Source organism: Natator depressus, chromosome 1, assembly GCF_965152275.1.
Source record: "Natator depressus isolate rNatDep1 chromosome 1, rNatDep2.hap1, whole genome shotgun sequence".
Lineage (NCBI taxonomy): Eukaryota > Metazoa > Chordata > Testudines > Cheloniidae > Natator > Natator depressus.
In genome coordinates this window covers 222,753,444-222,771,357 of record NC_134234.1, presented here as the reverse complement: position 1 = coordinate 222,771,357, position 17,914 = coordinate 222,753,444, and the positions used below count along the sequence as shown (strand labels likewise).

At 37.9% G+C, this 17,914-nt stretch overlaps 1 protein-coding gene across 1 annotated transcript in view; it reads left to right on the top strand.

Annotated features, from left to right (window-relative positions):
• The window catches only part of PPARA (peroxisome proliferator activated receptor alpha), a 42,518-nt gene extending 25,127 nt beyond the window's left edge, over positions 1 to 17,391 (top strand). Inside the window, 2 exon segments of the mRNA XM_074936409.1 lie at positions 1,697 to 2,144; positions 6,937 to 17,391. Of these exon segments, the coding sequence (XP_074792510.1) occupies positions 1,697 to 2,144; positions 6,937 to 7,184 (696 nt within the window). The 3' untranslated portion in view covers positions 7,185 to 17,391.
• Positions 17,392 to 17,914: the final 523 nt, after the last annotated feature.

Below are 17,914 nucleotides of genomic sequence, written 5' to 3'. Positions count from 1 at the left end.
ATAGGAATAATGGCTAGAGCTCCTGCAGACGATCAGTTGCACAGATATAACTTAAAATAAATAATTCAATAGTGAACTACAAGAACAATACAAAAGTCCAATTCCACTGATAGTTGTAAGCGGACTGCATAAATATGTGAAGTGTCAACCTATGTTTAAATGACTGAATGAATTCCTCATAGTCAAATTCCACAGTCCTTAGCGCTTACATAGCTAATATCCCTCTGAGGTGAATGTGATGTCACAGATCTAGTCAAATGCCCCCTCTTGACTGTTCACCAGACTGCTGTGAGGAGCAGCAACTAGATTCCATGTGCTTTAAGCCATCCAGCAACTAGATTCTATGTGCTTTAAGCCATCAGCGCCTGAATAGAGATCATGCACTGCCCTTATCTGGGGGTCCCAGGCACACTCTTGTAGTACAGACCCTTTGTCTAGCACCTCCTCCTGACAACAGACCTTGTAGTCCAACTGGCCAGCCCCTGGGGGACCACTACTTACCCCTCAAACTTTTCATAACTTTAACACAGTCTCCAAGGAACTGTAGACATGTGGGTGTTTTAGGTTCACAGGTTAACTCTTTTTAAGAGCGCTTAAGAGGTGCAACACATAACACACATGTGGACTGACTTTGTGAAGAATTCTAAACCGCCGCTGCTCTTTACGTAACCACTTAAGAAATACACAGATCTATATTAAAATAATACATCCTCCACACATTTCCCGGCAACACTTTTTCTCATCACTACAGAGAATTCTTTGGACTGGGATTTGGATACTCTAGGGATGTCCAAGATCCTCCTGCTGCAGCTCATGGCTTGACTTCTGATTTATAGAGCTTGTTTTCTCTAACCTTGGTTGTTCACATAGCTAAACCCCCTTGCTCCCACTATGAAAGCATGCCCAACTTATCCCCCCGTCTCTAGCCCAAAGCTTTCTAGATGGCTCTGTGAGTCCCTCAAGTTCATATGTCCCACCACTAGTCCCTGGTTCTTGTGTCCTGCTGCTGGTAATTTTACATTCTCCAAGCCCTTTACTCCTTATAGATGAGCTGGAGGAAGTGACTTGTCCCGGCTCCAGCCAACCTCCTTAGTATACGTATTGACCAGTCAGAGCACAGTCATTAATGTTAACTGCTTTCCATTGTTTCTAGCCTGGGGCCATGGCTGTGCTATAGTGGTATAGCTATAGTGTGGCAGGCTACTCTGACAGAGGGCATTTTTCCATCACTGTAGGAATTCCATTCTCAGAGCAATGGTAGCTAGAGCAACAGAGGCATTCCTTCAGCCTAGCTGCATCTACACCAAAGGTTAGGTTGGTATAACTATGGCACTCAACAGTGTGGATTTTTCACACCCCTGAGTGCCATAGCTATGTCATCCTAAGTTTTAAATTTAGACCAGGCCTGGGAGAGTTGTGCTGATAGATTCATCAGCAATGGCGGATACACACTGACATAGAGACATTCCATGATAGTGTTTTTCATAAGAACAACTTGACCATTGCAACCAGAATTCGTAAGCTGTATAGATAGATTTCTCAAATCATCACAGGATGACATCTGCATAAGTGCCAAATAAGTAGTAGTAATCTGGTCCTTATCCTTTTAATGGCTGAAGACTGATCAGTGTGGGGAATTAAATAGTCCTCAAAATATTTATTTTGTAAATGGATTAATTGGTACCTTTCTCTGTAGCCATTTGTTATACATGACATGGAAACACTGTGTATGGCAGAGAAGACTCTCGTGGCAAAACTGGTAGCCAATGGAATCCAGAACAAGGAAGCAGAAGTTCGAATCTTCCATTGTTGCCAGTGTACATCTGTAGAGACTGTAACAGAACTTACTGAATTTGCCAAATCTATCCCTGGCTTCTCAAATCTTGATTTGAATGATCAAGTGACTCTGTTAAAATATGGAGTTTATGAAGCCATTTTTGCCATGCTAGCTTCTGTAATGAACAAAGATGGGATGCTAGTAGCCTATGGAAACGGCTTTATAACTCGGGAGTTCCTGAAAAGCCTAAGAAAGCCATTTTGTGATATTATGGAGCCGAAGTTTGATTTTGCAATGAAATTCAATGCACTGGAGCTGGATGATAGTGACATTTCGCTTTTTGTGGCTGCTATCATTTGCTGTGGAGGTAAGAGATAAATATCTGTTCTTTGAAGTAATATTTACGATTTCACTCCCATCGTTTAGTAATTAAAAATGGAAAAGTATATTTCGTTGTAATTTATGGAATTATGACAATTCGGTTCTGTCACTAACAATGTTTTTCTCCTGTTAAATTGTTTGGTATAAGATAAATACTCATTAAGGCCTTAATCCTGCAATGTATTGCACAGGGGTCTGCCCATTTACAACACGTTGTTGGATTGGTGCCTTGGGGCTTTCTAGTTTTAAAAGTGGGATGTGAAGAGTATCCCTTCCTTGAGGAATAGGGTTGGGCATGAAGAAATATTTCTAAACTCTGAAAAAGGTGGGGAAATATAATATGGGACTGATAGTGGAGTTAGATATTCCTGTTTCTTTTAATCTCATCCTTAGAGGCCAATAAAATTATGGCTTTGATGTTGCTCTTTGGTACATGTGAGTGGACCCCACATTGAAATCAAAGGGTTCTGCGCAGCCACAGCATTCTGCCCAGGCATTTCATATTGCAGGATTGTGACCTTAATTTTAATGTTTATTTCCAGAAAATAGCATTCTTAAATTTGAGTTAAGATTATAAATACTTTCTTTGTTATAGTGCTTAAAGTTGTGCTAGATCGGGGTTCTCAACCAGGGGTACGCAGAGGTCTTCAAGGGAGTACATCAACTCATATAGATATTTGCTTAGTTTTACAACAGGCTATATAGAAAGCACTAGCAAAGCCAGTACAAACTAAAATTTTATACAGATAATTACTTGTTTATAGTGCTCTACATACAGTACACTGAAACGTTGTAAGTACAATATTTATATTCCTGTTGATTTATTTTATAATTATATGATAAAAATGAGAAAGTAAACAATTTTTCAAGTAATAGTGTGCTGACACACTTTTTTGTATATTTTGCCTGATTTTGTAAGTAGTTTTTAAGTGAGGTGAAACTTGGGGTATGCAAGACACATCATGCTCCTGAAAGGGGTACTGTATCTAGAAAGATTGAGAACCACTGTTCTAGATGATTCACAGATGACCTCAAACAAACCATTGCCCAACATTGTTTACACTCTAAATTTAATAACTTGGGGGGCTTAAAAGAATGTAATTTAAAATAAACAGAATGGAAAAAACCAGAGTTAAGGTTTCACTTTAAAACTCCTCACAAACATTTGGAAATACACAGTCAAGGTGCTCCAGACTCTACCCTCGCAGCTCTGGATCCTTATCCACCCATATTAACAGGACAGCCTTTCACCTCTTCTCCCAGTATTCACAAAATGAGGCATATATCTCACTGTACTGTCCCATACTTAACATACTGCACCAATTCCTTCACTACATATAAGCCACCTGCCCAACCTACATCTTCCATCTTTTATTTCATGTGCAGACCAAAAACCTCTGCCCCAACATCCCAACTTCTTACTGTCATCAAGGTACTGCAGCTTATGACCTGATACCCTCTAAGTACAATCCACAAACATCACCCCCCCCATCATGATTTACTATAAGACAAAAGGCCCAGTATACCCTCTGAATATTATTTTTTACTGCACGCAAACTGTTAAAAGAACATTTAAGGTTGTAAACTCAAGCACTCAAAAGTTAGAAAATGCTGGAATTGTTCATGCCTGTGCAACTCTGTTTCAGCCCTCTTCTGCATATTAATATGATCCAGTTTTTAATACATGATCCCATGGGTATTTTTTTTCACAGGACCCCTGCCTCATTCAGTGCACAGGATAGTGCTTTGGAGATACAGCAGGGCTGTGTAGCAAAGGAGAGCAGGAGTCCTGCTTTATTTGTTACAGAAGTTTGAAGGTGTGTAGTGAATGAGATAGAAGGTGGTCACTAATTGTGTGTGCGCCTCATGTTCTGGGTGCCTGACTTGAGACCCTGGGGTCTGATTTGCAGAAGAACTGAGCACTTACAGTTGCAATTGAAGTAAAAGGAAGCTGTGCTGTGAATATAAGAAACACTCTATAATTCTAGCTACACTGAACAATCAGGGCCTAGGTGTCTGAAATTTGGGCACCCAAAATTAGTGGATACTTTTGACTGTAATCTCTGTGTGCCTCAGTCCTCATCTGTAAAATGTGGATAATAATATCCCCATATCTCACAGGGTGTTGTGAAAATAAATGTATTAATGACTGAGAGATACTCGGATACTATGGTGATGAGTGCCACAGAAAAGTTCATGAAGAAATTAATAATTCTATCTTCAGGGCAGGGTATGCATAGTGGGCAGTAAATAAAGCCTGGTGCCACACACAGAAAAAGAAGGAGAAAACAAAATATTAAATAGCTGCTCATTAAGTGAGCACCAGCCACCCAATGCACTGAATGAGGGAGTCCTGGGGGGAGGAGAGTGAGGGGAGGGAGATGTGATCATGTAAGTAAAGACTATATCGTAATTAGGCTTGGCAGAATTCTATTTTTATATATAATTTCAATGGATAATATTGATGATTTTTTTCTATTTTATCACTTTCAATTTTCATAGTTGTGGGAGACTGCAGGAGCAGGCAATAATTATTTAATGACAGTAGACGTAGAGTCAAAAAGTTACAGATTTATAATGGTTAAAACTAGGGCTGTCAAGTGATTAAAAAAATTAATCACGATTAATCACGCAATTAAAAAAATCACGATTAATCACACTGTTAATAAGAGAATACCATTTACTTAAATATTTTGGATGTTCCTTACATTTTCAAATATATTAATTTCAATTACAACACAAAATACAAAGTGTACAGTGCTCACTTGATATTTTTGATTACAAATATTCGAAGTGTAAAAAAAAAGTGTCATACAAAGACCTGTTCTTACTTTCTGATGACATTGTAAATAAGAAGCAGTCAGCAGCATCTCCTGTAAATGTAAACAAACTTGTTTGTCTTAGCGATTGGCTGAACAAGAAGTGGGACTGAGTGGACTTGTAGGCTCTAAAATTTTACACTGTTTTGTTTTTGAGTGCAGTTATGTAACCAAAAAAAAATCCACATTTGTAAGTTACACTTTCACGATGAAGAGATTGCACTACAGTATTTGTATGAGGTGAATTGAAAAATACTATTTTGTTTATCATTTTTACAGTGCAAATATTTGTAATAAAAAATAGTATAAAGTGAGCACTGTACACTTTGTATTCTGTGTTGTAATAGAAATCAATATATTTGAAAATGTAGAAAAACATCCAAAAATATTTAATAAATTTCAATTGGTATTCTATTGTTTAACAGTGCAATTAATTGCCATTTTTTTAATCTGCTAATTAATAGCAGTTAACTCACTCAATTAACTAAAAAAATTGACAGGTCTAGTTAAAACACAAATTGTCAACATCACATGTCAAAATATACAAAATAAATATCCTTAAATCAAACTCTTAAGTTCTCAGGCAGCATTTTTCTTACTCTGTGCATGCCTGGATTATTATCAATGGAAACACTTTTTGTTTCGTGTGTGTATGGTGAAATCCAAATTTCCTGATAAATCTGATCTTTCCAAGCCTAATCATAATGCTTACACCCATCCCTGACTCCTTGTCCCATTCCTGTCCTCTCCTAGCCAGTCATCTTCACTTCTGAGGCGTATCGTTGCCCAGCAAGTGGTAGTCTTGCCCTTCTGGACTCACCACCCCAGTCCCAGTCAACTTCAACATCCATACCCAGTCCCCGTCTGCCCCCCCCCCCACTTCTACCAGCTCTTCATCTAATCTGTCTCTTTCCCCCAACACCGCCTCCAGTTGATGCTCCTAGTTCAAATTTCCCTACGCAGGCTCCTTGTCCAATTTCATTGTCACCCTCCCTCTCCGAGGCACCTTGTCCAAGTCTGTTTGCCCAGACAGTCCCAGTAGTCCCTGTGTACCAGTGCTCCTCGTCAGATCCATCTCCCCTTCTCCCACATCCTAACACAAAGGCCTCCCTTTCATTTGCCAAATTTGAAATCCCTGTTCCAAAGTACAGGTGTGCTATATCTTTCCAAATAAAAGATTTTTTTTTTTTTTTTTTTAGCATGGACAACATATGTTTTTCCCAGCCTCATACTTGGAAACAGCTGAAGTTCTAGCCCGAGGCACACACCTGGCATGGAAAATTTCAGCCCACATATTTGTCAAAGTTACAAGCAACTGAAAACATGATCTGATAATGAGAAGTGTCTCATAATCTTAATAATAATGGTGTTGCCAGCCTCCTCTATGATTAATTGCATGATGGTAATATCTATCAAGTACCAATCCAGATTGGTGACTCATTGTGTTTGGCACTGTAGTAACATAGTAAAATATCTTCCCTGTTCCAAAGAGTTTACTAAAAACACCCAAATGCTTAATCATATTTATCCTTCTGATTGGGATTGGAGACCCCACAACCTTCATATAGAGAACATAAAATCAGATATCCAGGCTAGACATGTCCCCTGTATTATAGCAGAGGGTTTGTGAGTCACGTAGAGAATTCTCTCTTCAGCTCATCTTGAAATAACATTGGCAAAAATCATGAAGACCTATTTATTTATTTTATTTTACTTTATTTTATTTAATAAAGTTAGTCTGTACCAGTACTCCTGACAGAGTATTCCATAGCTATTCAGTTGTATTTCAGAAGTTCACTGATGACAAGATTTTACTTTGGCCTGATCCAAAATCACTGGTGTCGATTGGAATAATCTCATTGTCTTCAGTGGGCCCCTGGAGCAGGCCTTACATGCAGATAAAATATGAACAATGGTAAGATTATATGACGTGTGTTCTTTTGTTTGTTTTGAGAACAGATCGCCCTGGTCTTGTAAATGTAGAATACATTGAAAAGATGCAGGAGGGCATTGTGCATGTACTAAAACTTCACTTGCAAAACAACCATCCTGATGACATCTTCCTCTTCCCAAAACTCCTCCAGAAAATGGCGGACCTCCGACAGCTTGTCACAGAGCATGCTCAACTTGTTCAGATAATCAAAAAGACTGAATCTGATGCACTCTTGCATCCTTTATTACAAGAAATCTACAGCGATATGTATTAAGGGTTTTTTGTAATTTTTTCCACAGTATTTAAAGCCCAGAGCAATATTAATAATAGATTGGAGAAAAATTACTTTGTACAGTTATCGGCTGTGCTTAATTCAAGAACATAAAAAATCTAAATTGTAGATAACTGGAATGTCATGCTTCTTTTGTCGTGGGTTCTTTAAGTACTTTAGAGAAATTACATAGTGCTCATGAATTTGCTCATAAGAAGCTTTGGTTAATTTGAAATTTGAGGGTTAGCAAGAATGTATATGTACTGAACAAGTAGATGTTTAACAAATCTGAATCTGTTAACTAACAGACCTTGATTGATCAAAATTATATTCTGGATTGGGCTAGTCATTGAGCATTAATTTACCAAATAGGGCAAAATTTGTTCAAGATACATGCACTATCTTCTAGAGATTATGTACTCTTGGTTTAAATACTTTCATGTTCATTATTGAGAACCAACTAGCACTTTCAATTTTTTTCTCAAACAAGAGTCAGGCTAGATGTATCAAGTGGCTGGGTATAACTATACATGCACAGGTATATTTATTTGAAAGATATTTACTTTGTTGCTGTCTGAATTATGGGAGGAATAGTACTACTAAAGTAAATTTAGGATTAGCCTTTTGAAAAGTCTTTTTTTAAAAAGTTAAAGGATTATCATGGTGTAACTCACATAATTGCTTCCCTGCCATTGCGGGAGCCTGAGGCACTTAGGTGCACCTTGATCCCTTCTAGTATCCCATGGGATGTAATATCCAATGACCAAAATTAGACCAACCAAAATATCAGTGTGTGGGTCCTGGGTGATGCTGCTGTCCTCTGATATACAGGAGGTCAGACTAGTTGATCTAGTGGTCCTTTCTGGCCTTAAACTGTACGACTCTATAAACTATGGAAAAGATATCTTAGCAAGATGCTTGTTAGTGAATTGTACTTTACAGTGGGGGAATGCTTTTTCAAAAGTGTTCTAATGAAACTAGGGGAAAGTCCCTTTTGGGTGGAGTATATTGTGTGCATCTTGGAGAAGTCTTAATAGCTTAAGATGAAATTTTTACTTTAAAATGCCATTTTGAATTAGTAGGACTTGGGGAGTCTCCCAGAAGTCTGATTCTTGCCCCAAGGAAGCTGAATTCCAGATTGTCAGAATACAATAGCTTCAGGTGGTGGGCTACTCTGAAAAATGATTGTACAAACATGGCACCTTTATTCTTAACAGATCTTCAACCAATATATATTCAAAGTGTTACATATTTACTGTTCTGAAAAAAATACTATTTTACATTCTTTGCTTATATTAGCCCCTCAAACCTTAGTGAACTGCCTTCTGTTCCTCCTTACACATTGTCAACAGAACAATTAACTAAATTCTAAATGCAATATATTCTGGCCTCCTTTTACTCTACCACACTGAAGGCAACATGTACAGAAAGCAGAATTTGTAGACACTGATTGCACAGTTGTAAAGGAAGGGGGCACAGCTTGGAGAAAATAGCTTCATGTAATTGAGGGCAGAATCTGAGCCACGGTGTACTACTTACTGGTGATGTAAACCAAAATAACACAGCTTGAGTTTATGTCCATGTTGTCTGCGGGACTGGCAGTTAGAACAATCATGGTACAGTAAACTGAGCACATTTAATCTGAAAATCATTGAAACATAATAGACATGGAACTCCATCCTGCCACTTTGCAGACTACTTTATAAAGAATGAAAACAACTGCTAGCCATGAGTTTCTTTTGGGAGTAACATTTAAAATATTTATTAAAGACGGTCTCTTTCTGCTCTTACCTTTTCTTTTCCTTTTTACCCTGACAGTTTCTCTATTGATCTTTTTTTATTGGGTGTTAAAACAATGATCTTGACAGCCAATTTTAGCAATACTTTCATAGTAATAATTCCTGTGGCAGAAAAGGGTCAGTTTTCATGTCTGCTTTATTGCAGCATGGTTTCAAGGCCTCAGAATCATAACCCTTCACTAACAGAATCAACTTGGGTGTAAGGTTGGATGAATCCCAGAACACGGAACCGTGATCTCTGTTTTTATCATTGAACTTGTTTCTGCTAGAGACTTGTTGGTACAGTTAGGCTTTTGGTCATTTGAGCCTTACATATTGTAAGATGATTAGAGTGATTTTTTTCAACTTATACATTACAAGTGTTAAAAACAAATTATCTATACTTCCATCAGTGTGTTTGGAATCTATTGCAGTTTCTGTGCTTATGTAACTTCTCAGGCGCACACAGCTCAAACTGGAGTATGTGTGTGGGGGAGGGAAAAAGTAAAGAAGGGATGCACACACAATGATGACATGCATACTACCTTTCCCATCCACCATTTTTTCTTTCCACAATCAAAAGTATGGATATAGTACATCTGCCTTATCTGTTCAATTAGCGAATAGATTTTCATGTTTTATCAGAAAATAGTGAATTGAGAAATGATCTCCTTTTATGTATTATTGCAGTACATGGTGTCTCTTCAGAAAAATGAGAGGATTTCAGCCGTGGTACTTTCTGCTACTAAAAATGCCCATTGCCAGTTGCAAAAGTTCAAAAATCATGAGTCAGATGCCAAAAAATTATGAGGTTGGCTTAAAAACTATAAGATAGATAGATAATATCTTGGATTCTGGGGGCGAGCGTGGTCTTTTAGTTTCTGAGCTTTAGGGGCTTTTAGGTCACAATTTCAAACTACTCCCAAGAATGAGGGCTAGGAACTTAAGTGAAGGCTGAGATTCTCACATAATCACTTCTTTCTTGAAGATGGGGCTTTAAATAAAATCAAATATTGCAAGACTCATAATGAAGTCGTAAGAGTTGCCAGTATTTGAGTTCTCAAGTTAAATATGGACCTGAATGCTCTGGATCTGTTAAAATACTTCAACTTCCTATTATTGTTATCTGTCCTTCTGGAAATTTATTTCAGACTTGTTCTGGGTTCATTGCATTTCCTGTACACTCTCCCTGTTTGTTTCCACCTTTCATACAGGTCCAAATTCTGGACCTCTTTACAGACCTTAAATAAACAAACATTGCTCAGGGAAATGTCCATGGGAGTCAGGGAGGGCAACATTTTTACCCTATTGAGCAGCACCCATTGCACTTACTTTTCTCCATGTAGGTGATTAGACTGGTGGAGCCACATAATCATTGTCACACTGGCTATACCCTTGCCCATACCTCACCATTCCTACCACCAGCCACTAGTCTGCACTGCTTTGGAGGAAGCCAGTGTGGAGTCAAGTTCAGTGCTGTCCAGAATGCACACGGTACAGAAGAATCACAGTGATTCCACTGACTAAGTTGCTGTGTTTCCGTTGAGGGGGGAGGTAGGGTTTGTCCCAGAATGAATAACTATTACAGTGAATGATGAATTTTTGGTTTTGCCATTTGGGATAAAATGTGATGTTTTGTTGCTTGGATGGTTGAGCAAGGACAGCACTTTTCAGAGAGAGACAAACTTCAGTGCAATGCTAGAATTGCCTCGGCAGATAGATGATATGCATATGGAGTTACTACTGTTTATAAAGCTTAGATGAAAGCATTTGTTCCTCAAAACTCAAACCCTCAGAATGTTTGTCCTGTAAGGGGGTGTGATGCAGCTGACTCAGTTTTAGTTGTTTGACTAATAGTAGTCCCCATAATTAAGTCTTTGACCATCAGCCATTATGAATACCTGCTCTGTTATGAGCCCTAACAGTTAATTCCTTGCTGCCTGGTGGTTAAGGAGACTTTTTTTGTTTTGTCCATTCCCACCTCATCTGCTGAATGAAACAATCTCATTTTCTTTCATAAACGCTAGGTCTTCCTGGTGCCACTTTGTCTGATACCAAGTACAAAGGTGGAGCAGAACCTATTAACCTCGCTAATGCTCTTGTTTAGTTACATTTGGTACACACCACATCTCCCCAGGTGAGGCAGTACGCTGTCCCACCTCCACGTGTATATGCTATGACTACGAGTGTCTGAGTACGTCATCATGCATGCTATCACAACATGTATTTTCACACTTAACACCAATAGTGCTACCCCTACTGGTGGTCTCTACGGCTGTAGTTGGCATCTCTTTCAGTATTCTTGATGTATGCAGCACCCACATGTGTGTAACAGTCTGAACAGCACACTTGATGTGAACCTGATTACAACAGTAGCAATGGCACACATCCAGAGCCTCTTTGTTTATCAGCAAAGTTCCTGATCTAGAAATTCATTCATCAAACATCTAAAAGTTTTTAAATAGGAAAAAACAGCAGTCGCATTTCAAGACCAGCTAATGTTTTGGATAGTTTCCATAACTATTTGAATTTTGATGAGTTTTAAAGAGCTACAATTAGCATTTAAAATACATGTACAAAAAGTATTTGTCTAGGGGTTACACAAACTTGAACAAGATGTTAACAGATCTTAAAATTCTGGGAGATTCTACTGAGTGCACTACAGAGATACCTATACTGCCTTCCTAGAATACAAGTCACAGAACAATAGTCTCAACTGTAAATTTAGTATTAGTATACAGAACTTTATTTTAGCATTACATTTGTCACAGATATAGCTCAGCTACCTCAACAGATTATCACAGTAGACTCTAACAAATTTGATTTTCAAGATGGCTGCTTTTGTGAAAGTTTACAGTTTGAACTAACTGTAAACAGATTCCTGAGTAACTTTCATCATGCACAAAGGAGTCAAATCATTCAAGCTTTAGTTGTTTTGTTCTTTTTAAATCAATTCTATACAGGAAAAAGTGATCTGTCTTAAAAGAGAACACTATTACAGACTTGCTGGCCTGTTTGGTACATTATTACTCTGACTAGCAGCAGGTTTTAGGGGAAATTGTATAACCTTAATTTTAATTCATTTGGTTATTCTATTCAAAGCTTTATTCTAATTTCAAAGTGACTGCATGCAACCTGCATTAATACAAATGAAGTTACTTGTGGATGCCAAAATATCCCTTAGTTTCAGGACACCATCTCTATTTTAAATGCACTAGAATTAAAATGACAGCCAACCAGAATGTTTTCCATTTAGTCAAACTGAACTTTTTTGGCATTTAAAAATGTCTTAATTTTCATTTTCCTGTGCCTTTGGGTTTCTGGTTCCAGCCAGCTGCTAAAGTGTTGAAATGCTGCCAAAGAGCTTATGTTTGCACTATTTCTGGCCCAAACAGATTTAGGAAATACCAGCAATTGTACCAGAGTCCATTCTCATGAGATTTCTAACACAAGTTTGTGGACTCATGGGGTTAAGATAAGCATCTAAACATGTATTTGTTTATCTTAAATACTAAATCTCTGAAGGTTTACTCATTGCTAGAATTAGGTCCCAGACTGAACTAGCATTTCTATGTTGTCTTTCATTTCTAATGGTCAGCTTTAGGGTAAGAAGTCTTAGACAAAGCAGTTGGAGAAGATTGCATTGTAGCTACCTAAATTATTTCTAGTCCTCTTCCGTTTCAGCTCAGTTTGTCCCTTAATTTTCAGTCACAAAGCTTCTACCTGAACGTTTTTAAAGAAGAAAAAAATCAGCAGTTATTTAAAAGCACTTAATAGCCATTGTACTATTTTATAATAAAATTAATGAAATGTTGAGTATGTCATAAAATTGGTACTTCATTCAAAGCCATAATTGTTTATTAAGGCTTGTTGAATTGAAAGGCACAATATGAGGCTTGCCTGTACCTCAGTGCTATTTTAATAACCACATTCAAATTTGAATATCTGTGTTTAATCAAGTTTGTTAACCCTCAGGTAGTGAATGGTTAAATTAATAATATGGAGGTTTGAACTAAGATTACTGGTATTGTTCGGTTTTATCTTTTGTTTTTAAACTGAATGTGATAGTGTTTCTTTAAACTTCCATTTGTAAAATATACAAATATAATTGCAAGACAAACTTTTAGTAAATTACACCACAAAAGCTTTAAAGAAAATATGTAAATTATTTAAGTGAAACACTATGGGCCTGATTTTGCAAACCCTTAGCCACAATGTGAATACTTGTTTGAGTAAGGGCCACAAGGTCTCAAGTTAAAGATGCTATTAATTTGTTTGTGGACTTAATTGCCATAAACTGTATAAAGGACTGTCATGCTCCCTTGCCCTGGACTCTGCCTCAGTTTTCACTCCATCTGTGGAAATGAGTCCTGAGCCAGACTTTTACCATTTTAGAGCCCTCATCCAGAGGATTCCAATAAGTAAACAGAAACTAACACAAAGAAACAGTCTCAGTGAATAGTTTGTCTCTCTGGACTCTTGTTCTTCTCTTACCGAGAAACAGTCATGAACCACCCTGCCACCTCAGCATTGGCTGCTGTTCCCCATCCACACTGGGGTTATCAGTCTCTTGTTCCAAATTGCCTGCGTTCACTATTCCCTCCCCACAAACTTACTCCTTTTCAAAGGACTTTCCACCTTCCTGCTCCCTCCCTAGAAACTAGTTTCAAACTGCAGGCCTTTCCTGTCCAGAGGCACTCACCAGCTCTCTTTGCAAAGCTAATAGGATTTCTCCTACTGTCTCTCTTCTCTGATAGTTTCCCTTCAGGCTTCTGCGTACTACTTCTAAGCCCCAGTTCAGTGTTTGCCCTCTGCTCTTCCTCGTGTAGGGTCCTTTCTACCCTGTAGAGATCTCAAGCCTTCCCCAGAGAGAGAACACTCTTGGTTGCTTCCTTCTTATACTACTCAGACAGTCTCCTTATAGAGTTCAGCTGCTCCATTACTAATTTGGCTGATGAGGCATCACTTGGAACACCTAATTGCTCCAAAGTGTAGTTCACAGGGTGGTGGAGGGCAAGTTGGGCAAGTGTTATGCAAAACTTTGGGACATATCAATGCGTGACTATTTGCAGTTGTAAACAAGGTTTGAAAATATTTGTACGTAGAATGTAGACTTCCTTTTATTTCTCTTTTGATACAAGTAAGTCTGGCACAGGATAAGCTGTAGCCGTAAAATATTTAGTTAACATAATTAAGGTTTGTGGCTCAAACTCACCAAGGTGTCAGGTGGACTTCAGAACCACTTTCATCTTTCCATGCACTGCAGTATTTTGTTTTAATTACAAGCCTAGTCGGAAAACTAGAGAGAGGTTGTTTTTATATAATTCCTGTAGACCTACATTTCTCTCATAATTTATACTTAAATTTTGTGAGTTGATTTTTGCCTTAACAGGAATAAAGCTGTCCTATTGATTTTGTTTATATATAAAATAATTTTGGTGCCACACACACTGAGGTTGAACTATGATTTCTTAGACATTTCAAAATATGTAACTGACTATACAATGAAAACTAAGTAATTAAAATATGCAATAACTTGGAAGTCATTTATTAATTTTTCTATAGAAACATTCCTTTTTTCCTTATGACTTTAGATCAGTGGTTTTCAACCTTTTTTTTTAAAATTTTCAGACCCCCTAAAAAATTTCAAATGGAGGTATGGACCTCTTTGGAAATCTTAGCCATAGTCTGCAGACCCTTGGTGGTCCACTGACCACTGGATGAAAACCGTGTTCTATGGTAAAGACAACCTTTCGCAGACCCCTTAGATGTAAGTCTGCGGACCCCAGGGAGGCGGGAAACCACTGCTTTAGATATAGACTAAGACAATCTATATATAGGCCCTGATTCTGCATCCTGTGACTAAGGTAGAATTCCATGTTTACAGGGATCTCTTCTAGCAAATCCTGATGCAGGATCAGGCCATAGACACTAAGTTAATTATTTGTAATGGTTGAATTTTATTCTGAAGAATTCAAAAATGACACCCAGAACAAGCACAGTATGTTCTAATTGTCCTAGCCATGATTTATATTTGTTGCTGTTTTGTTTGCAGTACATAATATCACATCTTATAATGTTGGTGCAACTTTAAAATTGTAGATGATATATTATCATCCAAGTCCTCTGTGTTCATCGATGTGTCAAATTTTTATTAAGAACTTATTTGTAAAAGATATACTATGTTTTATTTTGGTAATCTATTTTTTCTGCACTGGATTAACGGTCTGAGGGAGCAGTAAAGTAAAACCTGCGAAGAGCTACATCAACTATGTCATGTTATACTGTAACTGTGTAATAGATGTTTCCTGTTAACTAAAACCATCCCAGGGGCAAGGTGCTTTTCTAAGCAATATCAATGTGTTTAATAGTTTTATTAAGGCTTCTTTCAGTTTCTGAATCTATTTCAATCCTGGCCTCTTGTACCTTTCTTAAGTTTGTCTGCCTGTCAGATCACAATTGCAGGGAACGATGTAATGGAGCAACAGAATAGTTAATGCTGAAGACACAGGGCCAAATCCTTCAGTCTTGCTGATTTGCCAAGGTAAACACCAAGGTCCCAATCCTCAACAACGTGAGAAGCCCGTACCCATTGGGACTACTTGCCTAAGTAATGACTACTCACAGGAATATTAGTTGCAGGACTGGCCCTGAGTAAGGACTGCAAGATTTGGCCCAATTTATTTAATGTAATGTAAGCATTTTGGAGTATATGCTCCTCTTGCTATGCATGTTGGCTCCCATTGTTACACACATTTGAAAAATCCTGACTCGTAATTGCTGTAAAAAGTTACGTGGTGACTCGGAATGTTATCGTTTACCTTCCGGAGGCTAAAGTACTTGGGTTTGGAACAATATTAACCGGCTGAAACACTGACAGTAAGCAAATGGGGCATCCTAATTGACTGCATATGAGTTCAGTAAAAGTATCCACTATCTGTTGTTTGTTTTTTTTCCCCTAACTTGGCTTTGTAAGAAGATTTCTGTAATAAAATTGCTGGATTTGTATACAAGTCAACTTCAAATACATCATAGCTGTACTTTAATACCGCTGACATATTTACATAGCATAGGTATATTTTGCCACATGGAAGCCAGGACTGCCTTCATTGAGGCCCCACCACTTCGTACTGCCTTCTGCTTTCCACACTAATAAAGTAGAATGGTTATTAACTAGTCTTGATGCCATGTCCCTGACCCCCCCCCCCCCCACACACACACACACTGCCAGTATTCCCTGACATTTCTACTCAGGAAGCTTCTACTAATCAGGGTGGCTAATGCTCAACTGGCCAGCATTACCTGAAGGGGGTAAGGGAAGAATGATGCCATGGAAAGAGGCTTTCATGCATTCCCACTCCTGGAGTTGATTCCCCCAGGGTGAGTGTGTAAGGGGAGCATGCTGATGAGCCAGGATTCCATTATGTCCTTGAACCACAGACAGCTACTAAGTATTCCCCTTGGCTTGCAGAAGTGGAACAGAGTGTTTAAGCCTTGATTTATTTCTTTGGTAATTACAGAGAAGTAGTCAAAGTTGTAATATTACTGATTTCACAAAAGAAACGTCGTCAAACAGCAAAGATCAGTTTTATTGACTTCTCAAATGATCTACATTGCAGATTAAAAGTAGTGAAACAGGAGTAGAAACAGCTGTTGAATGATTTTTTTTATTAATGTAACCCACCAATGTACTTGCATAGTGGTGTTCGTTATAATTTTTTAGAATGACCTATAGTATCCAATGTGGCACAAAAAAATTATCACTTTTTTGTCAATGCTGCCGTTTAATTAAAATCCTTACCTGTGGGGGGTCATAAGTGGTTAATTCAGCACAAATATAAAAAACATTTTATGTCAGGGTTTCCTGTTGTCTGTCAAACTTTTCTTGGGTGCCTTTTACTGTATTAAATGTACAAAAGTGTAGTGAAAAATGTATCAAACTCATTAGTAGCAGATATTGCTAAGTGCAGAGGAGTCAAAAATAATTATCATTGAGTGATTGTCTTCCTGTAAAGTACCAGTAACTCAGGTTAAATCCCCTAGTACTTTTTAGTCACAACAGTGCAGGTGATGTTTTAAAAGAGGGAATGGAAAGCCCTGGTAACATATGGACTTGTAGGAAAGACACAGTTAAGAGGTCTTTTGTACTTCTACAAGAAATTTTTTTTAATTACTAAATAAAGGATTCTGAATGTTTGTTCTAAAATCAACAGACTGGAAACAGACATGTAAATTGAGCTACTTTTTTCCAATTTTTATTTTACATTCTGATTTTTCTCTCTTGAAGAATAAGGGATTGAGCTGATTAGTGATTGTGTCATGACTTGTAAGAATCGTATGCGCTTAAAAAGTCATACTGTAAGACTGATGAATGTAAAGATGGTTAATTTAAAGCTATGGTTTTGCCTTAATGGTTCAAAAATAAAATATTTTTTAAAATTGGATCACAGGTTTTAATGAGTGGTGCATCACGAATGGTGTTTGATTTTCTTGGTGATAAAAGACACATTCAGAGTGATCACAAATGTGTCCTGTATTTTTAAAGCAAACATCTTTGCCACCCTCTGCTGACCGCATCCAGCACTTTATCAGAAAGAGCTGAAAGTCCAAACTGGGTCCCTCATTCTGTAAACACATTTTTATATACACATGAATAACTTTTACAGGTAAATAGTTCTGTTTTAAACTCAGTGGGACTACTTAGCTGTTCACATGCATCAGTGTTTGCAGGGGTCAGGGCTTAGGTTAGTATCTCTCATGAAGCTTTGTCAGATAAAGACTGTCGCTGGAAAAAATGTGTTCCTTTGCACCATCCTGCACCACTACAATAGAACTGGTTTAATTTGTAATAGAGCTTTGTCTTAATGGTTTTTCCGTCTCCGAGCTTCTGCTATGCAGAAATCACTTAAACGCTTAGTGAGTAATCCCACTGATTTCAGTGGTGCCACTCGTGTG